The 27,992-nt window shown below is 42.0% G+C and overlaps 1 protein-coding gene across 3 annotated transcripts in view; it reads right to left on the bottom strand.

Annotated features, from left to right (window-relative positions):
• Positions 1–4,982: 4,982 nt before the first annotated feature.
• The window catches only part of NARS2 (asparaginyl-tRNA synthetase 2, mitochondrial), a 49,593-nt gene continuing 26,583 nt past the window's right edge, over positions 4,983–27,992 (bottom strand). For 2 of the 3 annotated variants that reach the window (XM_062514105.1, XM_062514112.1), the window contains exons 7-14: positions 25,616–25,748; positions 17,560–17,658; positions 17,092–17,129; positions 15,263–15,329; positions 13,663–13,800; positions 12,479–12,576; positions 10,875–10,901; positions 4,983–5,127 (exon numbers count right to left, since the gene is read on the bottom strand). In XM_062514105.1, coding sequence (XP_062370089.1) covers positions 4,983–5,127; positions 10,875–10,901; positions 12,479–12,576; positions 13,663–13,800; positions 15,263–15,329; positions 17,092–17,129; positions 17,560–17,658; positions 25,616–25,748 — 745 coding nt within the window. Of the gene's footprint in view, positions 5,128–10,874; positions 10,902–12,478; positions 12,577–13,662; positions 13,876–15,262; positions 15,330–17,091; positions 17,130–17,559; positions 17,659–25,615; positions 25,749–27,992 lie in introns of all 3 variants that reach the window. The other variant, XM_062514098.1, reaches the window with a different exon arrangement.

Raw genomic sequence — 27,992 nt, forward strand, 5'->3', positions numbered from 1 at the left:
AGGAATAGATAAAAATCACTGAAGCACAGTCTAGGATCTTAGAAATGACAAAAATGCGTTTGAAACCAGATCAGTTGCAAACATCCTGCCTTGCTTCTGGTGTGGCAGTACACCCAAAGGCAAACAGAGGGAAGTCTCGTGAGCAGGCACCAAGCAGGGATTTGGTTGATTTGGGTCAGTTCCATGCTTCTGCCACACATCTTCCATAACCTTGGGCAAGCAGATTAATTGCTCTGTGCCTCAATTTCCTGCAGTAAAATAGTGTCAGGAGTAAGAGCAACATGGATGCTAAAGTAATTTCATCCGTATTTCACTCACAATAGAGTCTACAATTTTTGATGTAGCTGGTACATGACTTTTAAATGGCCGCACAATCTTGTCCCTCTCTCACCCTTTATGTGAAAGCTCTCCCTCTACAGCATCTTTTCCGTACACCTTGAGCAGCAGACACTGCAGCACAGCAGCCATAAAACAACGGGAGCCATAATTTCTTTGAACTCTGGGTCAAACTTCTTGTTAGCCAAGTCTGTAAGAACTCGTATAGTAAATTACATAGGTCTCTTTATCAGCAGGATCATAAAATAAAACTTTACAACCCTTCTGAAGGTCATGGCTCTGCAACAAACAGTAAGACAAAACAATAAATTCACCCCCAAGACCACCATTTTTGTGGCTTCGGCAGCTCTGGTTAGATCTGAGGAAATTAGAACTCTGTCAATCTTTAAAGTCTTATTTCTCCTTTGGACCCATCTCTTATTTGTCCCTAAGTGCAAGGTAAAGGCTAAAACAACAGTCATAATGGCTGTTCCTGGTTTCAGCAACAGCAAAACCACGTTTATCTCTATACACACATTTAATGGAAACAATGACAAAAGTGTTTCTTGGCAAATTAGTCCCCTTCACCCCCTGAGGAAAAACACATCTATAAGCTATTCCCAAAACAATCAATATTAGTCCAGCAAGCAAAACTGTACTTTACGTTTCCCATCAAAGTCTTGGCATTTCCTCCAACAAGTGACACTTTATAAATTACAACTACTACCAAATAAATCAGAGAGAGAACTTGCTGAGATGGGGACCTTGCTGAGTTTCCCTCAGGTCTGGGGCCCTGAACGCAGGTAATTCAGCTAAATCCTGTACTGGACTGCTGACTTTTAAACATTTGGCCCATGTACCTTTTTGTCTCTGCTTATACAGAAGATAAAACAGTCCAGGATCTGAGCACTGCCACAGTATCGCAACATAAATCATAAGGGAGAACAGCAATCTACTTCTAGCTTCCAAGCGTGCATTTGCTCTCCTGTGGATTTAAAAATGAGAAGACTCAGGGTGTTAGTTCTGCAGGTATTATTTTTTCAATTAGAAATAGAGTACTTTGGGATACTTTGATTTTAGACATTAAAAAATTAAGTGAAGGGATTATCTGATATTCTTGAAGTGAAAAAACCAGACATTTTCCTCTAAACACTCTTCTGAGAGGCTGGCATTTAGTTATGCAAAGTTTATGGTGTAGCTCTTTTATCTCCCATCACTCAGTTCTAATGTTGCAAAGCTACTGACACAGTAATCAATGACACTCATTCTTTCCTCTGAAGCTCAAAGCGAGGACAAACTTGAAAAGAGGCAAGCATAGGCTGTTGAGGAACTGAAACTTAAAGAAATACTTACCAAAATGATGCTAGCAAAGACAGTGCTGGTCACCTGGGCTTGAGAGCTGACTGCTTACAGCACTAAAAAACACCCCAGTGTCAGCTACTGCACTACATGGTCAGCCTAAGAGGTGATTCCTGTGTGCAAAGAGTAACAGCTTTTTATTTGAAGAAATGTCACAGTTTTTATCTGGCTTTAATCACTGTCAGGGTACAGATTCTAAGAGAAGATACTGCAAGGAAAGTTGCTTAAAATTCAGAAAATCTTGGTGCATTTCCCTACTTACATGTCCAAGAGAAATGAACTCCCCATCCTCCAGATTAACTTCCGTTTCATTCTAGGAAGGGAGATTAAAAGGAAATACATGACATTCCACATGGAAATCCCAAAAAAAAACATATCACATTCCTTGGCAATATCAGTCCATGTTATATATACATAGCATGAGGTGAACAATATCAGCCTGGAGGAAACTAGCGGCTCCCACCCTTGCTGGATACCCATAAATTTAAGTTTCTCTCAAGAATGCCAATCTCAGTGTCAACCCTGAGCAGTGCCATAATGCACAGGGTCTAGGCCTCTTCCCTCTCTCACCACTAGCAAAACCAGCACATGTTGAAAGCTGTTACCAAGACCAGACAACCTTTCCTTCCCCATGAGTCATCTGGTTACCTCTCTTGGTACAACCCTGCTCAGTTCCTGCTTCCTCTGCCAATTTACCAGGGGTAGTTTTCTCAAGCTTTCAGACCCAAGGGCAATGTACCCTTAGCTCACTGGATACCCAGCTCATCAAGCACCTTGAAATGAATCAGGACATGTAGAAGAACTGGAGAGATTGCTCCTCATGGACACTTGGTTGGAAATACACAAAAACCACTCACAGTGCGTCCTTATTGCTTCTTTCTTACTTACATCTACCCATCTGGAAATCAAAGGTTCAGCCTTTACCTACAGTCCTGCAGCAGCCCCTGAAAAGGGCAAAGGTGGATTAGACCAGTTCTTTGTTCTTGTGTGTCACTCTGACAGCCACCCTGCAAACCTGTTTGAAGCAGTTGTGTCCTTCCCTCTAACTTGTGACTCATGCCACATTAGCCTAGAACTTTTTGGCACCTTCCATTGTCTTCTTTTATACGCCTTGTTTTTCACCTGTCCCTGTTTAGCCCCACCTTGCCCATCAGATCTGGCATCTCAGAGCAGGATCAACAACCTCCCGCTGATGCCAAAATGAAAAAACAGGCAGCCCAGAGCTGCTGTTTGGGATGGACAGCAGAGTGGACAGGAGATGTTCTGCCATCACCCCACTCTGTTCTCAGAAGATGGACTTCCAGTTCAGGCACTCTCATTTACAGGGACTGTGACAGAATCAGTGAGTAAGGATCTCAATAAGGACACCTGCTCATTGCAAGCCACTTAGGGTACATGCTGTGGATGGGGCTGTTTGGCAGCTGTACTCTTTCCCCTTCTTTCTGCAGAGAAGTAATTCCAATACATAAAGGCCAGCAATAACACTTAAGACAACATACTAAAGGAGAGATGGTCCAAATGCAGGAAGATACATGAGTGTCTGATGTGGGAACTTCTCAGTGGTTTCAAAGGGAAGGCAGGTGCTCTAACTGTTTTGTGGAACCAGACTTGCCAACTCAGGGCTGTACTGGGAAATGCAAACCAGCAAACGCACAACTAACACCTGCCTAATCAAGTGGATGAAGGAGACATGAAAAAGTCTTGATAGGCAGGAGATGTCTCAGTGCACACAGGAAACCCCCAGAGTAATGACCTCATGGTGATGTTGCTTGCATGATCGTAACAGGTAAAAACCCCAGCCATGGAGCACACCGAGACATGGCAAGTGCCCCATGACATAAACAGGTATTCTTAGATGCTGCAGGTGCAGTACTACATAGCCTTACCAGAGAGTATTATTATATAATTGGATGGATACATGGATTATAATGCAGTATTACCAGTGCAATGCTAGTTGATTACTATTTTTCAATCTCTTCCATCTACTTCGAAAAGTTGTTTCCAGGGCTGTCCTGCAGTATAGTGTGTGCCAATATACACAGGGTACATCAGCAGTATAGGCCACTACCTTGCTTTTTCTCTTTACTTACATTGTTTATACTCCAGCCCTAGTGGGCTACAGAGTAGCAAGCAATATGCAAATAATCATCTGCTGGATTGCCATAATTTGGAAGGGAAGAAGGGTGCTGGAAACCCTCAATTCAAATCCCAAATAAATTACTGGTTTCCAGTTGCCTTAGGCAAGTCATTTGGTCTTCCCATAATACTGTCTTCAAAACAGAAATGAGTATTTCTTTACCCAGCAGAGAAGCTGAGAGCATAAACCCATTAGAGACTGCCAAGGAGTTCAGATCCTATAGTGATAAGCAATTAATTAATCCATAGCAATGCTTGGGAGCATCTGTTGGTTGTTTTGCAATATAGACCAAACTGCTTGGTCTGACATGAGAACAACAGAAAAGCAAAGCACCAACAAAACCCCACCATGAACTGCAATTTGGCTCTGGAGAGATGGATGGATAGATGGATGGACGAGCTCCCATCTAACTGAACATTTCTGTCTGCTATGAATATGTACTTTCTTGGAGACAGAAAACAGATACCTTCTGCAGAAATGGTGCAACGAATCTGGTTATGCAGAAAATTAAACCTCAACCAAAGACACTGAAGGAAACACTCATGCTGAGAGCTAGTTTTACAAGAGAAGAAGAAACCATACATAGTTATAAAACAACCCAGTGTACATCTTTATTGATGATTCACAAAATCAAACATCATTCAACAAACTCACTCCAGCAGTTCCAATATGACATTATTCCTTGCTAGGTTTGGCTGATTGTTCCAAGGTAAACAATATTTGCTTTTAACTTGGAGTGGGGAGAATCATGCTTTACAGCAGCCATTTCCTGACTGTAGCAGTAGCAAGTGTATCACAGCCATGACAATATTTTAGGTCATACTTCCTTATTAATATTTCACATAAACCTCCTGCTACCTTCTGTGCTTGTTCAGTACTTCCATGGCATGTATTAGTCTCATGAGAATCGTAACCCTTTAGTTAAGTGAGATTTATTAATACTCCTGAAGTGCACTGAAAACATGAGCTGCTATCAAATTAACTGTCAGTGTCCTTCCACAGTCTCACCAGAACATATATTATTTTCAATAGCCCAATATTAAATTGACCAAGAGTTTCACTGATATAAAAGTTATCTTGATTTCCCACTACAACACACTCAGTCATATTCTGGTATGTTATATACACATAGTTACACCAGTGGTTTTCTCCACGTGAGTCAACTGCTGAGCTACAGGAGACAGGAGTGAGAAAACCTGGGGAAAGGTATAACATCTTTGATATTGTCAACTCCCAAGACGTACTGCAGGTAGCGTTCAAACCCCATTCCGAAGCCTCCATGAGGAACTGATCCAAATTTTCGGAGGTCTAGATACCTGTAATTTAAACAGACAGTTACATCTGCAACATGGTTATGCTGATGTCATTAAAGTGAGCTTTTCATCTAGGGTTTTGCTTTCCATCTTAATTACTTCCCTTTGACCCCAACCACTGTGATTTCTGTGTTGGTCAGGGGTTTGAAGAGGCAGAATCGCAACAGCAGAAACCTCAAGTTTAAACCAGCTTAGCTATGCTTTGGCAACACACTACAGCATAGTTTTTTAGGAGCAAGAATATATTTGGGTATGAAGAACAGCTTGAGCACCACAGCTCTGTTCATATTCAACACACCTTTTAGTGTAGCTTTAGCACCTAAAATATTCCTAGCAGAGGAACAAGCCCTGGTTCTTACAGAATCACAAAACACTTCCACTGCTGAAGGTGAAGACCTCTGCTTGGGCTTGTTGGTGTGGAAATCTGTCCTGCAAATTCTTTCACTTTCTGTTTGGTTTTCAACTAAGTAATTTCATTTCCAGTAATTTCTTCAGAAGCTAAAATAGGTCTTGCTGTCTTGTGCTTAACATTGCTTAGTTTTTTTTGGTTTTTTTTAAGGTAGTTACAATGGCTTTTTGATCCTTTATCCCCAATCACTGTTAGAGACTGATTAACTTATTTCCATAGTAAACCAAAAAAAAACCCTTGAACATATCTTCTCTAAAAATGAGATCTGGTGCAAGATATTTTATTTTGCAGAACAGCACCTGTTGTGCACAGAAAACTCAGAAAATGTTTGGAAGGAGATACTCTGAGTATATGGGTGTCAACAAGATTATGATGCTCTTCTACAGTCACCCATTTCCCAGCTGGACTGTGGCTGATGTGATATTGTTTTTGCAGCTATAAATTGTCACCAATGGTTTTATTTTAATAGAAGTGAAAAACATCTCAGTGCTTCTATTGATTTGTGGGGCCACTTCTGAGCTTGCTGAGGGCACCAAGTTACTCTTCTTTATATGAATGCACTAGTAGGGGATTGAGTGACTCCAGATGTATTACTTGCTTCCAATCTTGGTGTATGAATATTTCATCATCCCAGTTAAAAAAAAAATCAAGTGCACTTAAATATAAATGCATATGTTTTACTGCTTATGCAGTGGAGCAGAGGGGGGGGTAGAACACTCTGAAAGAAATTAAGACTAGATTGATTGCAATAAATGGCTTCCCAAATTTTACATACTGTTAATGAACAGCAAGGAAATATTTGTGTGTATATATACTTATATATGCATAAATATGTAAAATATATATTATATATATTTGAGTGTAGTTGCTTGGACATCAGATCTTTCTTGGCTTGAAGACTGTATTTTAACAGAGTGAAGTAAAACTAAAGCCCACGATCACCCTTACTTTCAAAATAAAAGTACTCTTTGACAAATTCTACAGCTGCAGAAGATTGCCCTGTCACTCAGTTTGACAGCATGCTTTTCATACCATGAAATATTATTTTTCCTTACAGCTCATTAGCAGTAATTAAAATTTGGGAAACCATTTATTACACTTAATCCAATATTCAGGTTTTTTCTTCCCCAGTGTTTTTCCCCTCCCCTCCACTGCCCAAATAGCAAAAAGAGAAGCAGAGCTTCTTTCTAGTAGCACTGACACACAAAGTGCAGTTTCCAAGTTGAACAGCAGGCCCAGGCCCAAGAGTGGGACATGTCTTCTGATGACTGGGACCCATGTGCTTTTCTCTCTGTGCTGCTGGGTGTTAGCTTGGCTCACAAAGCTTGGTGTATGCACCCCACATCTTGTGATGAGGATTATGCCCAGGATATGAACATGTGGGCTGTGCAACAGCATGGTGGTCTTCATCTCTATCCACTTTACACAGACTGCATTAAGAAGAATTTGAGTCTCTGCAAATGCCCTGGAACTGCTCCTGGGGAGCTCTGCTGTGCAACTTTATGAGGGTTTGCAAGGGAGGTGACGGGCAGATCTGATGCTGAGGGTGGTGGCTCGTGAAACAGGAAAGACCTCATAAATGTGAGGGATACGGTGCTGGCTGTGGCAGATCAGTCTGGCACAGCTCAGGAGCTCTGAGCAGAACTGCCAAACCAGCTGGTAACTACTTCAGCTGTAACCAGAAATACAATAGCACAAACTTTTCTGATGATGTCTGTAAGTGCATCAGCCTGTGCAAAGGCAGTTGAGACTAAGCCCAGCATCTTCTCTCCCTTTTTTCTGGCAAGAGTTTATAAAGTCATTGTAAGAAGATGAAATAACTCAGCTATTTCCAGATGAACAATAATAATAAATTCTACCCTTGCTTATCCAGGACTTTGATCTGTAGATCCCAAAGCACTTTGAGAAGCCATTTTGGCAAAAGGAGCGAAACAAAACCCATCAAAGTTAATGGAAAAAGTCCATTGAATTAAATGTGCTGAGAATCAAGACTGCGAATCCTTTCTGATGACAGTGCATAGAAGAAGCAGAAGAATTGAGAAATTTTCCATTCTTCACAGATGAAAGAAAAAGTAACTGCCTGCAGATGAAGAGAAAAATCCCTTTAGGCTGCAAAATACTCCCTGAGGTTTTCCTTCATTCAGTAGTCTACAGACACTGGATGTTTTTCACCTCAAAAAGAGTTGTGAACTAGTCTAGCTGTTTTTGCTAGTAGCTCATACCTAAGAGGGGAGCTGAGCACTCTCTTGGCAACTGATGGACTGTGCAGCTTTATTCCACAGGGGAAGTAAGTTTCTGTGACCCCAGCTGGCCCAGGTGTTCCAGCTCTGGATCTGAGCACTGGTAGGTCTTCAGAAATTTGAATCTTACTAAAGTGTATGCTGTAACAACATTGCCCAGCAAGGAATTCCAGGAGCTCGTTACGTGCCATGTTAGAAGAATATTTCCGTTCATCCTTTTTAAAGATTTATATTCTTTTATTATCATCGTGAGCTCCCTGTGCTGCACAGCAAGGCACTATGAAGAGCAGTGCTCTCCTAGTGACCATTCCTAAACAGAATGTGTTATTTTCAAAACAAATATAATCTCAATCTTTTATGCAATCCCCTTGCCATGCTGAAGGTTCTGTGGCCAGTTTGAAAAAGGTAGGGCTGAAAGAACAAAGATACTATAGTCTATGAAACTGAATATTCTACTGGGGGTGTGTGTATGTATGTGTGTGTAAGAAAAAAACCCTGACTTTCTGCCTGCCTCCATCTGGCTCAGCACACCACTCCAGTTTCTTCTCAAAAGAGGAGTAATAGGACCAGGTGGCTGCCAAGGACAGTGATGGGCTACCTGTATTCACTAGGGTCTAAAGAAGGTTAAAGGATGAGGTGAGTGTAGTCACAGGCCATGGGCTGCAAGTAGCTCACCAATGCTGCTTTTCCCTAAGCCCAATTCATTCTTTTTACCCTGCCACATGAGGCTGCAACAGAACATTCTGACATTCAAGCTTCAAAGATTATTGGAAGTTAAAGAGCCTAACACAGCTCAATCTTCTTCATCCAGAGCAGGAACAGGGCCAAAACAACACACTAACATCCACTTGAAGACAGCAGACAATACCTGCTCTGCTACTGTGTACTTTCACCAGTGTTACACCAGAAGATCAAATAGATACCTGGACTATAAAGGGTTCAGTATGAGACAAGTGACTCCACTGAAGCACATGGAGATAATCAGAATAAGAAAAGCAGTGCCTTACACGTAGGAAGACCGTCCAAAATACTACTCACACTGATGATTGTGGGAACACATTGCTCATTACAAAGTACTTGCTTTTTTGCTTTTAAGATGGCACTTGGAGGCTGCAAACAGGATCAAGTCCCCTGTTTAAAAGACAATATACCTAATACGCCCTGGTCACAGGGAGATCAATGAACTCCTACAGTACTCTCATCACTCATTTTTCCCAGATCACTTCCAGTTTAGCCAAGATCATCTACAGCTCTGAGCTATGGTCTGTATACAATTCAGAGAAAAAAGTGTGAAAATAAGACAAAATAACTACAAAATCAAGCCAAGGTACTATGCCAACTCATATTCTATATGGAAAGAAACTTGCATAACAGGAAAGATGTAGTGTACTGAAGACTCATAGACTTTGACCATGCCACTTTATCTATCTTTTGAAAAACTTCCTAAAAGGTAGGAATGGCAAGAAGGAGAGCAGTATTTCAGATCATAAGGCCTTTGCCTTATGATTCACCCACAAACAAGGCAATCCTGAAACTGTCCTAGAAACAGTCAGACTCCACAATATCCTCTTGCTTAGTAGGGAAGAAAACTGGCAGAATCAGAGATATGGCAATGGTTAAGGAACTTGAAAGGTGATCACATTCAAAAGTCAGCAAATATTATATTTAAAAAGGAATGACTCAACTGTTCTTCCAGGAGTTTGTGAGCCAGCTTTGGAAACTCAATTCAATCATTAAATTGGAGGAGATTAATTTTAGTCTCTCTTGCCACCTCTACTGAAAAGATGGATGCTGGCAAGCCACCTACCTGTATTCTGGGAGATTTTGGACTGCGATCCAGAAGCATCTAGAATTACTGCTATCCTGCACCTTCCTAGGACACCAGACAGGCAGGGGGAAACAACAGCTTTTATCTTCTCCAGGAATTTACACTGACTGTGATGGAGTGGAGAGTATAAAGGAGGAAACAGCCTCCAAACAAGATTACAGCAGGAAGAGTTTCCAGAATGTGATTGTTACACATCATATGAAAATGCAAAGGGGTCACAGGCAATGTCCTAATCTTTTTTTGCGGGAAGCACGAGGCAGGGCTGCGCTATCCCAGTAGTGCTGGAATGCTCTGCCTCTAAACACCAGACATCCTTGGGCTGTATCTCAGCATCTAACCACACAACTCACCACCCTTACTCAGGATAATCCTTCCCTCAGATAAAGGGATATGGTGCACTCTAGCCCACAAATACAACAAAGAAAGAAATTAAATTCACCCTGTTTGCACATGGATGATGTGAAGATCTGCCATACACTGGGTTATTCCTCAGTGATTGCACACTGTGGGAAGAGTAGACTGAAGAACCTATACTTCGCTTTTTTTCAAGGCAGCCTTCATAATGATCAATGCAGATTCTGCAGAATATTTGAAAATACTCTTCTAATTCAAAATCCTCTGCACTACCACTCTCCCAGAAGCTATGATTAAGTACATACCAAGAAACACTAACAACCTTCTGTCATTTTAATGGGTTAAACTGTTAATACAAAGGTTGATCTGTCTCCTTCGCAGACAGTTTTAATTGCTTTAACTGCTTTGTTAAGAGATTTTTTGACTTAATTGCCCTGTCAATTGCAAAGGGAGTTATTCATAGACCTCTTAAAGGTCACAAATTGCTGTGGTTCTGTAACCTGTTTATCTTGTGCTTGGTGGTCAGAATATACCCAATTTCAAACACAGACTAATGATTTAATATAAAAAATCATTATGGGTTGTAAAGTAATCCACCTTATGCAATCCTTATGGAATGACCTGTGCCATGAGTGGACAAACTGGAGGCATAAACTAAGTAGCATTAGATTAACCTTTGCTTAAATGAACTGGTTATTTCATTTAAACTGGCAGTGATGGCAGGGCAACAGGGCCAAAAATTGCTCCCTCAGAACCAAAATAAACAAAACAAAACAAAAAAACAAGCAAACAAAAAAAACCCAAACAAACAAACAAAAAAACCCAAACAAACAAACAAACAAACAAACCCAAAAAACTCCAGTCACTTAAACAGTCTCAAAAGAAGAAAATTAGCTTGCACAGCAAGGTGGTATCTTACCATTGATAGGTATTTGTGAGTCCTAACCTGTGAAACAAAAAGAAAACTCTTGTAAGTGAAGGAACAGAGTTACTCTGCACAAGCAGCACTTGCCTGGAAGAGCATGCTACAAGAAAAGGGAAAGCCTCATGAACTATTGTATGAAGCGTGCATAAGAAGACAAGAATCCTGGTTTTTCTTTCTATTATGCTGGTTCTGCAGGAAATAGAACTTAAAAGGTCTAAAGTATTTGGGCTTAACAAAGTCAGATCCCGAGGACTCAAAATTGACAAAAACGTGAAAGGAGGTGTGATTTACTGAAGACACACCCCATTTGTACCTTGAAATGCTTTCTATGACTTTCCTGATGAACAAGAAAGTCTGGCTTCAAACTCCACATGGACCCTTCTCCTCCTCCTGAGGACTGTGGACTCAGATAGGGGCAAAAAGTTTTGACTGAGAAAGTGCAGCAGGCAACATTGTACTTTACATGAGTTGAAGCATGCCTGATTCAGAGAGCTTACAGGGAGGGTAGCAGAAAGTACAGGGAATATCATCACCCTAAGCTAACAACTGAGGATTAATGTTCTGGTGATTTTAATTGCCGGTGCCTCTTGGATTAATTTTGCTGAAGTAGATTTTGCTCTTCTCCATTGACTAGATGTATCTGTGTGAGCATGTGGCTGATTTAAGCAACAAATTAATTCCCAATATGCAAATGGTGTTACACTGCTTTGCACAAGTGTATGACTAGCCCAAACAGAAGTGTTCAAGTGCTGGACAAGACTTTGCACAACCTGGAAGGTGTCCCTGCCCAAGGCAGCAGGGTTGGAACTAGATGGCCTTTAAGGTACCTTCCAACCCAAACCATTCTCTGATTCTACAGCATTTTTGAACAAACAGACAGGATCCAGAGAACAACTGTCTATGGAGAATTACCCAATGTATAACATCAATTATTAATTAAAAAGCAGCTTTGATATTCTGACATTGAAATTAGCCTAAAATTACCAAAGGTAACAAGATGCAGACTAAGGCAGCCACGGAAAGAAGAGCCCCCATGACACAGTACAGGTCTTGAGCAGTTCCAGTGAAGCTCCCCATGAAACTTTTAGCAAAGATATTCTCTGAAATCAGGCCAGTCACTGAGGCCACCTGCATCATAACTGGCAAAGCTTCTGACCAAAACTGCAATTCCTCAGTTACACAACATGATGACAAGCAGATATTCAAGTTCTGTATATGTAACAACTTCCACCTTCACAATCCACTTTCAGCCACAGAAACTGAAGAAAAGGATGAAGTGTCCCACAGCAGACCCTGCTCCAGACAGTTGCAGTAGAGCTGAGGCATTCTACTGCCCTGGCCTCTTAGCATAAAGAAAATTTTTCTTCTCTGATGAGCTAAAACAGAGAGGCCCTTTGCACACCTACAACAGAAGCACAAGAACTTCTTCACCAGTTTGCAGTCACCTATTCAGATAAAAAGATATCACAAAGAGAAAAATAGGCTTATTTAAAATACTAATAGCTGCCCTTCCACTCCTCTGTCTTGCCAACCACAGAGAGCTGCTGAAACACTCTCCTGCTCAGGCTAGTCTACTGGCATCTGTGGATTTTCCATACCTCTGTAAGCGTGATTCAAGGAAGGGCAGTCGCTCCTCTCTCAAACTGCCTCCACACAACTCCCCTACTCCTGGTACAAGGAGATCAACAGCTGCAACCTTCAAAGAAAGAAAACTAATTGAAGTCATGCCACACAGCCACACAGTGATTAGCAGAAGAACAGTTGACACTGATGTTTTTTTGTAAAACCCTACTGTAATTCTTCCAGAGTCCAGGACACTTAAGTAAGGATTTGCATATACTTGAAAAGTCTTGTTGACAGAAGGCTGGGAGGAAATTTTGCAAGTATAAACATCAGTAATTTATAGAAAACCTAAATGATAGCAGTAATGTTCCAGACTGAGGACATCTACTGCAAGTGGTTTGAACTGAATCTCACCAAGTTACTCTGGTGACAACCTGTGTGGGGTTATAAAGAACCCAAGAGCAGCTCAGAAGACAGCAAAGACATATGGGCAAGTTTTCTGAAGCCGATTCCCTGCTCCGATGCTGTAGCTTGTGTTCACCTCTATCTATCCATCCCCATTGCTTGAGCCAGCTCTAATGGATATGGTAGCAATGGCACTTGTGCTGGATCCAAGTGTTACCACTGTTAGGCTTGGGCTGTCTGTCTTCTCTGCTTTGTCTTCTAGGATTATTTTTCTTACCCACAGCTGAAATGATGCTAGAATTAAAGCCACTGAAGACACAGTGGTGAATGGTGGTGGTGTTGCTCTTTTTTAGCAGAAGCAATGCTTCAGGTTGTCTCAATTCAGTTGAGAAATTACGATTTCAAAGTGTAAGACTTGATAAAGAGCTTATTTCTTGTGTCCATCTTCTACTTGAGCATTATATGGATGCTACATTTGGATGACAAGAGAATCATAGACTACTTGCAGCCATCCAATTCTAGGTCTTTCAATTAACAGTACAGAAGTTTACCAAGAAAAGAAATAAACTATGCCAAACTTATCTTAAGGCAGTTAAGTAAAAAGTTAACATTGTCCCAACTTCCAAATCTTCTTCCTCCTGTTATTCCCACTTGGGGTATTTTTTCTACAACAGGAGAAAAAATGGACAGGATCACCTGATGGTCACATCTCATCTTGAACTTCTTGAGGGCAGGCCCAGCAGATGATGTCTATCAGGAGGTCAAGACATGCTCCTAGACAAAAAAGTGGTGGAGGTGTGACCCATGGACTCACTGTGTGTTGAGGTCCATCTTCATTGTCCCGCATGTAGAAAGGTTTGAGGTTGTATGGGTAGTTAATGACAAACACAGGAACCTCCCCACAGTGCTTCACCAGGTACTTCTCATGTTCTGTTTGGAGGTCACATCCCCACTGTAAGGACAGGAAAAGGGGCCTGGGTATCTGCTTTGGTGCCTCTTGCCCATGGCAAGAGACCCAGCAAAATCCCTGTATGTAAAGAGATGAGCTGCTTTGAATAACATGACACCAAACAAAGCAACTTCTCATACAGGTTGCTGGGAAAAACAATAGACAGTTTACAGGCAGAGCAAAGTATGTAAAATAATATGATTTAATTTAACAGAACAGGGTAGGATTGTCCCTGCATCAAGCCCAAGCATCTAGTATTAAATCAGAAAAAAAAACCCAAAACAAGCAAAAAAATCTCAACTCCCAAAACCCCAAACCATGTTCCACATATCTAAAGGAAGGCAGGCACCTCTCCAAAGCCAGCTTACTTGATCCAGCAAACCAGCCTTATTTCAGTATTATCCTTGGTGTATAGACAGCAGCTTTTCCTAGGCTGATTACTCTCTTCCCTGCTGTGTCCTATTACATGCTATATTAATTCTAACTTAAGAAAACCTAGCACCCTATTAACCAATTCTTTGTTATCAGAAACACTGGACCTTTACAATGCCCCTCACTTTTCCTTTTTAACAGGGATGTTATAAATCCTGTGGCTTTTTACTTGAGACCCCAAATCTGGTTATAGGATGTGCAAAGAATATTGGGGGAATGTAAGGGGAAGAGGGGAACAGATCTCTCCCAGACTCTCTTCATACTAAAATATCCCAAGTTTGCTGTCTTGGGATCTAGGTAGTATAGAGACAAGATTTGAGGTTCTACATCCACTTGTGCACAGAGATGAGACACTTACCTAACTGGCTATGAGGCTGGCTTCAGCCAGAGGGTTATTTTTCTCAAAGTATCATAATGAGATAATGATTAAACAACATAGACATAAGATGAGCACCACCACAAATGCTGTCCCATACTGGAGTGGGTGTGTGTTTGAAACTGGGGAAAACATGACTTTTAGAAAACTGTAATCTCATAGCTGTAGAAAGACTAGCATGTTACTCTTTTTTCCCAGTCAACATCTATGCTTTGGAAAGACAAGGGACTCCCTTTACCTGCATCTAGATTACATGGTATTTTCACATGGTATTGGTTTATTAATCCTTGTCAAACCTACGGTGCTATCCTCTTATCTTTCCTTTTCTTGAGAATTATTACAACAACTCTTCTTAGATGATTGCTACTGAATCTGCAACATTCTCAGCACTATTCACATACAGGAAAGAGAAGTGCCTTTGCTAAGCCTTGGTCCTTCAACTGCAATCTCATCACTTCCTTCCCTGCAAGTGTTACATGTTCTGCTACAGATCTCACTCCTTGTATTGCTCCCATTTTAAACCCAAAGGGCAAAAATTACATTGGATTTATAACCCAGCAAAGAAAACACCCCAGGAGGCAGATAATCTGTGCAAAGTAAGAAGAGTCTACAAAGTTCAGGCTCTGCAGAGGGACAAACCAGCTGGCAATGACCTACCTCTGGCTTGAAAGTGAAAGTTTGAGGAGCTTGCTTCAAAATTTCCACTGCTTCACTGTAGGAAATGCTGCAAGAGGAAGAAAAGTCTTTAAGATAACTATGAAAGGAATAACAAAGTTTTCTGGCTAAATGCCATGCTGGTAAATTAAGGAGGCATTTCCCCACCACTATGCCAACTTGTGTGTAATGTCAGACTTCCCAGCAATGCTTCTTTGGACAGAAACCAAAAAGCATTTTATATGGCAAGAATCCTATGTTTTCCTGTGCTTCAGCTACATGCAGGGCAGGAAGTGCTAAGCTCTCAACACTTCTGCATTATTGCAATATTGCATTTTAGTCAGAAGTGAGCTCTGCAGGGAATTGCTTCATAGAAATTTGTGGATTTTTAAAATACAACAGTATGTCTTCATCAGCATAGCTACAACAACATAGCTCTAGTCCAGGGTGTGCTAGGCAAAAATAACAGCGAAGGGTGCAAAGGGCTTATAGCTCAAATGTTTCCACTTTACTTTGCAAAACCCCTGAGATTTATGTGCAGCTACATTTCTCTCCTTCTCTGGCAGATTTGAGAGCAGATTCTCCACCAATTTCCACCAGCACAAAAGAACAGCATCATGGCAAAGCAAACAGAAAAATTGCAGTGAACAATGCTACAGGTCTGGTAACTGGAAATCAAGTCTCAATAGAAGGTAACGCGGCAGCTAAGTTTTCCACGTACCAAGCCAAATGTTGTGGACAGAGAGAAGAAAGAATAACACAATCACAATAATTTCATCTTTTTATCACGGGTTAATCCAATTGAAAACCAAATTCTCTAAGGAGCACAAGCTCTTTACACCCCATTACAAGGCTTCATTAAACCAGGGAAGGCTTCTGGAGGAAATACCTCAAGAAGGAATATATTGCTCCATATGTTTGGGTTATGTGAGGCCACAGACCAAATGAGGTACATCACTGGCACAGATTCAACACATGTAACCAATGTGTGTAAGCCAGGAATGCCCCAGACCTGCCAGCAGCTGATGAAGAGAGAGACAGAGGGAGAAAGAAATGGTCTGTCTCTCTTTCCTTTTCCTTGGAGCATGGGAGAAACTGAGTGCAACTTTGACCTTTCAGGAGTATCAGTTAGGTCCAAAAAGAGGACTGAAATAGGGAGGACTTTACTTAGGACTCCCACGGTTCTCATGCAGGCAGAGACACGGGGGATCCATCATGATCCTGTTGCCCAGGTGTAGCTGCTTAACAAGACAGCCAGTGCTGGGATGAGCAGCCCTGCAATGTTCTGTGGGGCAAATGGAGAGCTCCACCATTTCAAGAGACAAGCAGGAGTAGGGAGGAGGTGGCACTCTTGGGGGCCACCCAAGCGAGGGAAACCCAAACCCTTCAGTTCTTTATCACAAAGAGAACAGGGATTAGGAGCTACACAATCAATTTGGAATAGAAAAACAATCAGGATTGTTAAATATAAAAAAATACTTCCATAAAAAGAGAGCTACTGGAGTGAATGTGTGAATGAAAGCAGAGCATCAAAGCCAAAAGCAAGCAAGACCATGAGCAAACACTGTGCAGGTACACGCTAGAAGTAGAATACTTTTGAGGATCTTGTCCAGGGGAGCAAAAGCCAAAGGCCAGCAGATTCAGGTGTCAGTCTCATGCAGAGCTGAAAGGGTATACCTGACAAGCAGTAAAAAGGAACTGCAACTCATGCTTTTTCAGAGACGTTATGCTAACCCAGAAGACATTGAGTTGTGAAAGAAAAAAGAACATATGCAAAATAGGAACTCTTTCCCCAAAAGCTCTCTGCAAGATCATTTTGAAATAGTACTTACATCATGAATTTGTGCTTCAGTATTTGTTCCAACCTGCCCTTGGTCAAAATAAGAAAAACATAAACATGTAAAGCTACGCTTTAGGGTTCAGGGGCAAACTCAGGAAAGTGACCTCCCACTATATTGTAATTTGTAGGAATGCATTCTGATCTAGATTTGGGTCAAAATCCATTCCTGGCCATTGAGTACTAAAAGGGTACCCAATTATTGAAGCTAATGATTCAGAGGCTACCAGGTGAAGTGACAACTACAGTTCTACCACACTTGCTACCAGCTACAGAAAGTTGTGCATCCTCTCTCTGTTGGCCTGAACAATCACTTAAGCTCAAGATGATATTTAGCTTTTCACAGTTTCTTAACACAGGACAACACAGTAAGAAAAAAAAAATTAAAAATTAGGCCTTCCTATAGCCAAGAACCCCCAAAACACACGACAGGACTGCAATTCTTTCCTGTCATATGCATTACCTTCTGTGCAGGAGCTATGTATTTATGAAAAAGCTCAACATCACGAGGACATTTGGAGAGCACAGTGCTTGTCACTGTCTTGACAAGATCTTCCATAACCTAATAGAGAAAAAAGGAACACATGAAAAACGAACATTGCTTAGGTGTCTTAGACTGTAAGTGAAACATGGTACACACATCAGCTAAAGAATGCAGGAGGAGTTTCTGTCCTTCTGCATGGCCAGACTGTATAAGAGGGAACCACCTCACTAGTGCTCCTAATTAGCAGGCTTGCTTAGCAGCTTGTGCTGGTTTTACCTTGGGCACACTAGCAAGTTTTTCTCCATGAGAACTTCCTCTGTGAATTGATGGGACCAATTGGAGGCTGCTTTAGTTGTTGACAGCCTGAGAAACCAAGTGAATCACATTTGAAGCAAGTAAACCCCGGGAAATCTCTCTTGCATTTCCAGCCTTTCACAAGGTAACACCGACCCTCTCTCATGGGGCCCGGGCCAGGTAGGGCTGGGCTTGGGAGCTGCCGGGCCCCGTTTCCAACCAGGAGCCCCGATAACCAAAAGAAGCCGAGCCCATTGCTGGGATCCTGGCCTTTTTCCCGGTGTGTCCGTGGCTCGGGGGGCCCTGCCCTGCCCCGGCTCGGAGCAGCCCTGGGGTGGCCGAGCCCGCCCGGCCGCCCTCACGGGCTGGGGGGAGGCAGCCGGGCCCGGTTCGGGAGAGCCCCCAGGGCTTTGTGTGCTGGGCAGGGCAGAGGGAGAACCCCCGGGCTGCGGCTGGAGCTGGGGGCGGGCAGCGCCGGGGGAAAGCCATGGACACACGGCCTTGGCACCCATTTCTCCTCTGCATGGACTCTGCAGTTCTTGTCCTGCCCCTCCAGCGTGGCCTGGGCACCCCGAGATCCTGACACAGCTCCGGCATGGCCTGGCACAGCCCCTGCAACTTCTGGGGGGGATCTTAACTTTTTTACCAATGCTCAGATAAGACTTACAGACTTTCCATCCTTCCTTGGGTGAGAGGAAGAAGAACAGAAAGGATACACCAAAGTCAATGAAGCAAAAACTAAGTTTCTAGATGGAAGGAAAATGAGGAGACACCATGAAGGTTGGCTGAAAAATCTTTTTGTAAGTTATAGAGGTGGACCGTGCTACACTAAAAATTCCTTTAAACCATGGAGAAAGACATGGGGGAGGCGTGAGGTGTAAAGTGTTTTGGGAGATCCTTTGCCCCGAGGGAAAAAGGGGGATCTCTGTTCCTGGGAATGAAGTATGAACAGAGAGAAGTGAGCTGAAGAGAACTTTTGCCTTTGAGTAGCTCATCCTAAAAAGTAATACCCCATGACTTTGACACGGCCCACAAGCACAGCTCTGGGAAGGCTGTGAAGGTGAGAGGAGTTTCATAATGGCAGATCCCAGGCAGCTGTTATTTATGAAAAAAGTGAAGTCAGGAGAGAACTGGTTATTTCCTCTCTTGAAAAAGATCCCTACAGCTGAACAAGAAGAAACTCCTCTCCCTAAAGTGAACTGAAAAAGATTACTTAAGTAAGGAATTGACTGAAGTGTCTCTGTATGTTGTTAAGCTGTGAAAAGAGGAAGAAGGGAGTGGTCTGAAGATCTGTTCTGAATTTTTTATTATTTTTCTTTGTGTTGTTAATGAAGTTTTTCTTTATTCCCTTTTAAGTTTTAGGCCTGCTTTACTTTTACTCCTAATTCTATTTCACAACAAAAGATAAATGTATTACAATTGGCAAACCTAAACTATAACATAACTGAAGACTGAAACCTTTATTTTTGCTATGGGTTTAGGGCTTTAATGTTTGCTGATGGCCTCAGTATCTTTAGTCAGGTATCTCCAGTGAAAAAAATCACAGCTAAAATATTCAAGCAGCAACCCTGGCTATCCACAGATACATGTTACAACCATTTGTGGGTTCAGTCTCAGATTAATTCTTAGTGAGGCATCTGTCCTGTAATGAACAATTCTGGATTTATGCTTTGTTGTTAGAAAAGGCAAAGCTGAAGGAAAGATAGTAAACATGTAGTGTGCAGAGCAAGCCCATCAAATGGATCTCAGCTAGAGAGATCCTTTGTATATAAGGGCAAAGTGAACATGTACAAGATGAGTAGAGAGCTAAAGCAGAGGACACATCAATGCAGGATGTTTGAGAAACTAAAAAGATGTGGTTCCATTTCCCTAAACTAATGTGGATTAACTAAATGACATTATCATCCAATTTGGATATACTTATCCAGTAAAACGGGCTTCACTCATTAAGAAATTAAAATGCCATTAAAAGTCCCCACATGGGATGCTGCTGCATTTTCATCAACCCATTTCAAGAGTAATTTTCTCTTTTGGTTAAGCAAAGTAGACCATCCAACACACTTGCTGTTGTGCAGACTGAGAGCTCCCATGGCTCTCTGTAGCCTTACACTAGCACAAAGCAGATAGTTGACACTGGTGGTATCAACTGATGATCATCCCACCTCTTCTTCAAAATCACCCTCCCCTGCTCATTTTCTTTGTAAAAATAGAGCAATGCAGCTGGGGCTGCATGTCATCTCAGCCTGGGATGGGACAAGGTTTTTCCTAACAAAGTGCATCTCAAAGTTCTGGCACATTCCTGGTTGGTTGTGGTGTTTTTTGTTTGTTTGTTGTTTTTATTTGATTTAGGGTTTTGTTTGTTTTTTTTTTTTCCTAAACGTAACAACTGCTTAATTAATTGCAGAGTTGAGAAAAGTGAAGGTTCCACTAATGGTATCTAGGTAAGCAGCAGCCCCTAGACACCACAAAGACGGTGACTACGGAAAGATGAACCTGTTGTTCAGCCAGAAGAACTCAAGAAGATGCAGTAGGTCAATGTCTTACAAGGAACCAGATCCAGGGTAAGAGGAACACAAGGCACAGAAACAAAGTAGCTGGGCTACTGCTACAGCCAAGATGAGATTTCAGGCATGTTGCTCAAACTTATGTTTAGATCTACATCCTTCACACCTGCCCCAAGCTGCTGAAACACTGCTCTTTGCTGGTGAACAACCACTGCATCCCACCAGCCTAGTGAAGCCAGTAAAGCAGTCCATTTGGACTCCTCTGGAGCCAAACTCAGACTCAAGACTCCTGCATCAACCTGGGCTCTCCTTTTAAGAAAAAGGAAGATGCAAATAAGGGAACAGCATTATCATATGCAGATGAACAGTTTTACGCCTCCTGGTACTCAAACACAGAGGAAATGAAAAGCCAGCATTCCTGCTGCTGAGTGGCAAATAACCAAACAGTCAGCTTTGAACTTTCTTCAAAGTAGCTAGAAAAAGGCTTATGCAAATGAAATTAGAAAACTTCTTAGCAATTCATCTGGTTTCACCAGGCAGAGACGAAGGGATTTTACATTAAGCTTCCTCTTTCTAGAAAATGAAAGTATCATCTGGTTTCGGAAAGGCATGTTGTTTAATTAGCACTTTTTTCCTCACTGTGCGATAAAGTAACAATTAGGTTCCCACAGCATTCAACATAAGCAGCTTCCTCTTGTGGAAAAAAGATGTGGGTGGTATGGGAAAAACAATCTGAGAAATATTTCCAGGTTTGAGACTGAGGTTTTATCCTGGCAAAAAAGACAGACACGTGGGTCATACACTGGCCTCCTCACTGCTCTTATTTATGCCAAGCAAGTACTAGGCACAAACAGTAGACAGAAAAAAAGAAAAGGAGGAAAAAAACCTCTCAAAATGAGAATGTATGGCTTTAAGAAGATGGTATAATGGAAGACTGCAAAGTATGCTATAGGAAAAATGAATGGAGAGGTCTAATCACTGGCTTACTGGTTTAAGGGAACATGAGTGTGAGATATAGGTGAAGTGATTGGTCTGAACATATTCTGAAAAAATCATGTTTGACAGGAGACTTACACAGGGAAAAGGCACTGGAATCACAGCAAGTAGCTCATCTCAGAGGTGGGACTCCAGAGGTCCCAAAAGCCCAATAATGTGGTTGCTTCACAGTGATGATGTGGAAACTGTGCTAGTAGGGGGGCAGGCAAGAAGGACAGAGGTTAAAGCTTCCTCCCTTCCCTCAACCCTTTTAGCCTTTCTCTTTTGATTTTCACATTTGAAACTTCAGTAGTATCAACACTGGCCTTCCTCAGTGTTGCTCTGTTGTTTCACGGTAAACAGTTCAATTTTGATTAGAAGCAGCTCTCAAGGGTATTGCTTAATATTACTCTGGATCTTTTGATACTGCAACTTACCCTCTTCTCAAAACAAAATTATGACCAGAGTTGAAACAGAGCAAATCATCAATAAAAGAGCAGGAAAAGTCAGCAGCAGCAAGTGAAGGTGCTGTGCACAGCAAGAAAGGTTAAAATCATCACTTTTATTATATAAGAAAGATTATATAAGAAAAATAACATGACCTGCCAGTAGGATTTTTATGTATGTATTTACCTGGGCCATGCATATGGATGCAGTGTAGATCACAGGCTACTTACACAGGAAACACTCACCAGTAGACCACTTTGTTGCCTCCATGCATGCTCACACCCACTCTGTGTGCACATATACAGGTCATATACTGTATATGTCATATACATATACTTGGTCATAAAATCTCCTCTCTCAGCAACACAACCAACAGTTCAGGCCCCATTTTGGAGAGATGCTGCTGCCGTGCAAGAAAGAGACTTGTCTGCTTTCAGACTACTGCTCCACTGGTCATTAAAGCTGAATGCTGATAAAAGTTAGGAAAGAGAACAAGCCTGATCTATGGCAGCTGGATGCCACTTCAGACAAGGAACCTACAGTTCTGCACATACCCCAGTGTCCCTAAAGAGTGTTTTGTAAAACTCTTAGAACTAACCCTTCCTGTGTGATTACCAGAGTTTTCTCCCTCAAGACTGCAATCAGACCTGCCCAAGTGCCTCAGCCTTGGTACTGAAGACAGAATGCTGAGTGCAAACTAGTCTGGAAATCAAATCACATACATGTTTTAGATCCAAGTTCTCTAAAGCTGACACCCAGAATCAGTGCTACTGATTTCATTTCATGCCTGAACTCCCCTCTGTAAAATGGAGGTAATAATGCTCCATGTCACTAGGCTGTAATGACAGCAAATTAATTTTGATGAAGTACATAGCCAGTGGAAGACAATACTCCTGCCCTCAGGACACAGCTCAAATACTGAGTGCTAAATTGTATACTCCATCTTAAAGAGATATATTATCCATCCCTTAAAGAGACAGTAGTGCTAGGATATAATCTTGTTAAGGAAGACAAACACTGTGCATAAACTCCTGACAGTGCCCTCAGGAAAACTTCCTTCTTGCATTTCCTAACTTTACAGCCTAAATAATGTCTTTTTTAGCATGGCTTTGTATGTGCTTTTGATGAAATTCAATAATGACTGTATCATATGGTCTCTTTGAGACTCCATTAATGTCACAAGTGAAGTGGGATCCTTTAAATATACTGCACTGCTGATACAGTGGAATGAAAAATAGAAGATAATGGCCTACAAATACAACTACATGACACAGCATTGAAGAGAGAAGGAGAGAGTGATAACAGGCATCTCACAGGACAAATAAAACTGGAGACCTTGGACCACCAATTCAGGTACTGGGAGGGCTGATGGCTCTAGGGAGTCCAGACGTTTCCACGATTGGACCTCTTCTACTGTCTACCTGAAATTTTTCTAAATCCTTCTCATTCATTTTGAAGGAGAAGTGCCTTGGGGGCAACCTGGCACAACTTCTTAACTTGACTTACAAAAAGAGGTCCCTCCTTAGATACCCTCACATGCACCCAGTACACTAAAGCAGAAATATTATCACCCAGCCATGCAGCCTGAAGTACTGCACTGAGCACATGGGACTTTCCACAGAAAGCACTGCGAAACCAGTTACTGTGAGAGTAGAAGCTTCTTTGTAGCACTAAAACACATTTTGGCACACAACAGAAATTTAGATTGCATGATTAAGACACATGAGACTTCACAAGAACTGTGCTACTAATTTAGGAATAACTGAGCACTACTCTGTGCAATTACAGTGGGGAAAAAAGGTTGCTGCTCTATGACTTCAGGCCCTTTGTTCCCAAATACATGTAGCTTGGTTATTAAATCCCCTTTTTTCCTTTTATTTTATAATGAAAACTGTGTTTCTTCTGGAGCTTTAGACAAAACATCTCAAGCCTCACCAGTGAATGGTAAACATGCACATCTTTGTAGCATGGCTCTTTAATGGCATATAAGCAAATACTTCAAGATGTCCCTGAAGATGCTGAGCTTTCCCAGCACAACAACTTGCTCAAGTGCGAGATATTTAGTCCAAATATTGAATAGCAATTTTAAAAATAATTTTTTAACAATCCAGCTCCTTATGTGAGGACAAAGTTCAGATAATAACCCTAGCCAAGAGCCCCAGGCTTTCAACTTGGTGTTTTGCACCAAGTTACACCAAGAATAAAGAACTTGCAGATGACAACAAACAGACAAAATACCCAATAGGCAGATACATAAGAAAACACTGAATTTAGGTCAGTTACACCAGGAAAGATACACAGGCTTTAGAGCAACTAGCAGGGTTTTCTGTTAATTAGGATTTTTTTGTTTGTTTGTTTTATTGTAAGAGAGATTGCCCAATGATTTAAAAATAAACAAAATGGGAACTCCACTTCCCCAAGTAAGAACACCACAAAATTAAGCCTGTTGCAGTAAAAACTCACTATGAGGAATGTAAAATAATGGCTGCTAGGAGACTTTCAGTTATAGAGAAAGGTGTTTGTCAAAGACTTTGGGACAGAGGGAAGATTTAAAACAGAGCACAAGCTGAGACTTCACAAGATACTTAGCAACAACAAAGGCAAAATTGAGAGGGAAAGTTCCTCCTTTCCTTAAAAATAAAAGCCTACAAATTCCAGAACAGTTCTCAAATCTAATTCTCTGAATTATCTGACCTGGCTGTCTTTTCTTCAAAAGCCAGGAAATTAGGGTTTTCTGCACAAGATATCTTGAGCCCTGTGTTGAAGGGCTCAAACACCACTTAACAGAAGACCCTGCTTATTATACTAGATAAAAGTAGTGTAGATTTCAATTGACTCCTGATTACCCAGAGAAACAGGGGACTCAGGAATTAAGGTATGTACACATACACCTATACACCTGCTGTGCTCTAAGAATACACACATCTGTGGAGAGAAGGAGAGACAAAAGAAAGAGCAGGGTGCTATTCATGATGGAGCACAGACTCCTAATGGGTCAGTCCCCACAGACCAGTACCATCCAGACATCCCAGATTCAGAAGCAGCACACAGAGCCCGTCAGCTCTGCTCTCAGAATTTCATGCTGATTCAGCACTGTGTATGACCCATGCTAAAGAAACCACCACCTGGATGTTATTTTATAAATCTGCAGCCAGTGCCTCGGGTATTTTTCTTTATAAGGCTATTTTTCCAATCACTTTTCACAGAGCTTGTCTGATAAATGAGAGTGTGTGTGGATGTTTACTCACAAGTCCTACTGGGTATAAGCTGGCTTATGCTGAGACTAGTAAAGTGTATAGGCATCCATCATGTGGTTAAACTACAACTAAGAGGTCAGTCCTGAAAAATCAAAAGCTGGCTGACTAAGGATTTCCTCCAGTCTTCTGCTAAAGCCACAGTGAACAGTATATGTCAGAAACTGTTGTTTCTCCTGCAGATTTCAAGGAGGCCTTTACAGAGCACACCAAAGGACACACTGCTTAAACACTGCACACTGGGTAGAAAGGTGCTGAACATTTTGAAAAGGAGGGTGCCACTCATTAGCACTAATCAAGTACATTTACATTCCCTGGCAATACAGCAACTGTGGAGCTTCCCATTCAGATAAGGGCTGTGTGCACAGCTACCCGTCCAAATCCCCTCTATGGCCTCATCTCTGCTGAACAATCCCTCCTCCTTGGGAAATACCTGTGCAACCTCTACTTGGCTCACACAGGGTGAGAGGAGCTGTAACCTCAGCTGAGGGCAGGGAGCACAACTCAGGGAGGAGGAAGAAACTCTGGTACCAGTCCTGCATAGTCATCTGGAGTGCCCACCTGCATGATGTCCTGAAGGCTTTCAGTGAAGGACAGCTCAGCCTCCACCATGTAGAACTCTGCCAGGTGCCGGCGACTCTGCGAGTTTTCCGCTCGGAATGTCGGGCCAAAGGTGAACACGTGAGTAAAAGCCCTGCAAGGCAGCAAGGAACAGGCAGGTCAGGTCCAGCACACAATTGGGTCTGTTATGCCTAAAGCCCTCACTTTTCTCCCAGCATCTAGAAACAATCATGTTTCCATTTCCTCTTTGACCAGTTCAGTGGCACTGCTGAATAAGCAGCTGTTATGTTCCTTCATCCAGGCATGGAGAGGGGTTATTCACATCTTGTGACTCAGAGACATTGCACACACACACACTGTTCAGCTTTTTCTGAATGTCATGCTCAGGACACTTTTTGTAACTGTGTGGGAATGAAACCCAACATTCTGCAGAACCTGATAACTAGAGAAGCATACAGTTACTATACCAATCATGCTATCCTCATCCACCTGCCTTTGCCTTTCTTTGGCTGCAATGCCTGACCTCCACAGGTGCTGTGAGACCCCAGTGCTCAGCAGAGCAGAGTGGGCTGGTAGGCACTGAGGGGTGGCCAGTGACACCCAGCAGGATGGGAGGTGTACGGGATGCAGTCCCCCTCTAGTGGTAAGACAGAAGTTCATTGCTCAAAGAGCCATGGAGATAAAGAACTGGGCTGTTTCACACAGCTAAAAATGTTTCAGCTGAAAGGAGTCCCTGCTGCAGAGAACACATCTGGGAGAGCATTTAATGCTGAAGCAACCAACGCATTTCCTATTATGAAGCCATTTCTCCTCCAGCCACCTTCTGTGGATTCTATTTAAATACATCCCCTCTTGTTCTGCAGTCATGTCATGCTGAGTTTCCACTGTCTTCGTGAGAAACCTGCCTCTCAAACACCAACACACCTTTACAAGTTTTGATTTTATGTGGGAAGCTGCACTCCAAGCAATATCTTTTACACTGTGATCTATGAGCACTTGAGCCCCTGGGCACCCTCAAGCCAGTGAGAGCTTCCCAAATACATGCTGTAACATCTGTGTTTCCCCTCATCCTGCATGGGAAAAAAAAACATGACTGGGGAAGAGAGCAAGCTGCTTTAGAAGAACCATGAACTGGGGAGCTGCTATCTTTGGTACATCTTTAACTTGATGTTATTTTTAGCTGCAGACAGCGGGTAGGAGAAAAAGAACCTGATCAGTAGAGATTAGGCACAGTTTGACACTCATGAAAGGATATCTGCTAATTGCTGGGGCTGGTATTTGACTTGCATCTTGCTCTGCAAGCTTTCAACTTAAAAAGGATGTTCACTGAAGTTTCTGAACAGTCTAATTTTGTTAAACTGAAGTTTAAATAAACAACACTACAAAAAACAGCATTTTTTCCTCTGCCCCTTATGGAGACATCTGCGTTTCAAATAAAGGAACACACACATTCTGCTTCACTCATCTGTTCCCCCATGTCACATGTTGGTTTGAGGTTATGATCCAAAGAAAGAGCACCTTCTTTTTCCTTGAGTTGCTAGTAGCAAACACACCAGAAGAAAGCTGCAGGTCAAGACTCTGAATACATAGCCTGCCTGGAGGTCTCTTTTCCCCATGGCTCTGTTTGCCCTCCACCAAAAAACATACTTTCTGTCTCCGCTTTGCTCTTGTACCTGCACTCTCATATATAACCACAGTATCTACAACCAACTAACTAGATTTTACAGCAAACATCTTCCTTCAAGCACCATTTTCAGCATGTTACTTTTCCCTCTGTTGCCTTTCTCACTTGCTGAGATGTTACTGTAAACTTCTGTCACTTCATCCTCCTTCAAACTGCCCTTTGCTGTAGCATCTACAAAACCTCAGCAATGTTTAGATAAGTGATGTACTAAGACTATTACTCACTGCACAGGTCATTCACTGTTATATCATGAGTTCCTTGTAATCCCCCATCTGTAGCCACCTGCTGTCTTGGGTTACAACAGAAATTCATGGTTTTCCTCACATGGCCTTTTTGGTTTGTTTTTATTCCCATGCTCCTAACAGCACCTGGCACAACAAGGTCTTGGATCCAAAGCTTAAAAGCCGCAACTGCTATAGCAATACAAACAACAAATACGAAACAGTGAGTCAGGAAGTCAAAATCATTTTATGTTTAAGGCAGAACTGGTCAAAAGCTTTTTTTTACCAGGTTGTGGAGGTTGGCCTGCAGGGGGAAACAGGAGTTAGAGGCAGATTCTTGCTCTACCTGCCCCCTCCACGTCACAGGCTTTTGCTAAAATGTTTCAATTTGAGGCCCTTCAGTTAAAGAAAGATTTTTTCCTAAATTCATGAGTTTAGACACAAGCTCAGTGTCTGACTGAGCCAGGATCAG

This window comes from Cinclus cinclus, chromosome 2, assembly GCF_963662255.1.
Source record: "Cinclus cinclus chromosome 2, bCinCin1.1, whole genome shotgun sequence".
In the NCBI taxonomy this organism is placed as follows: domain Eukaryota; kingdom Metazoa; phylum Chordata; class Aves; order Passeriformes; family Cinclidae; genus Cinclus; species Cinclus cinclus.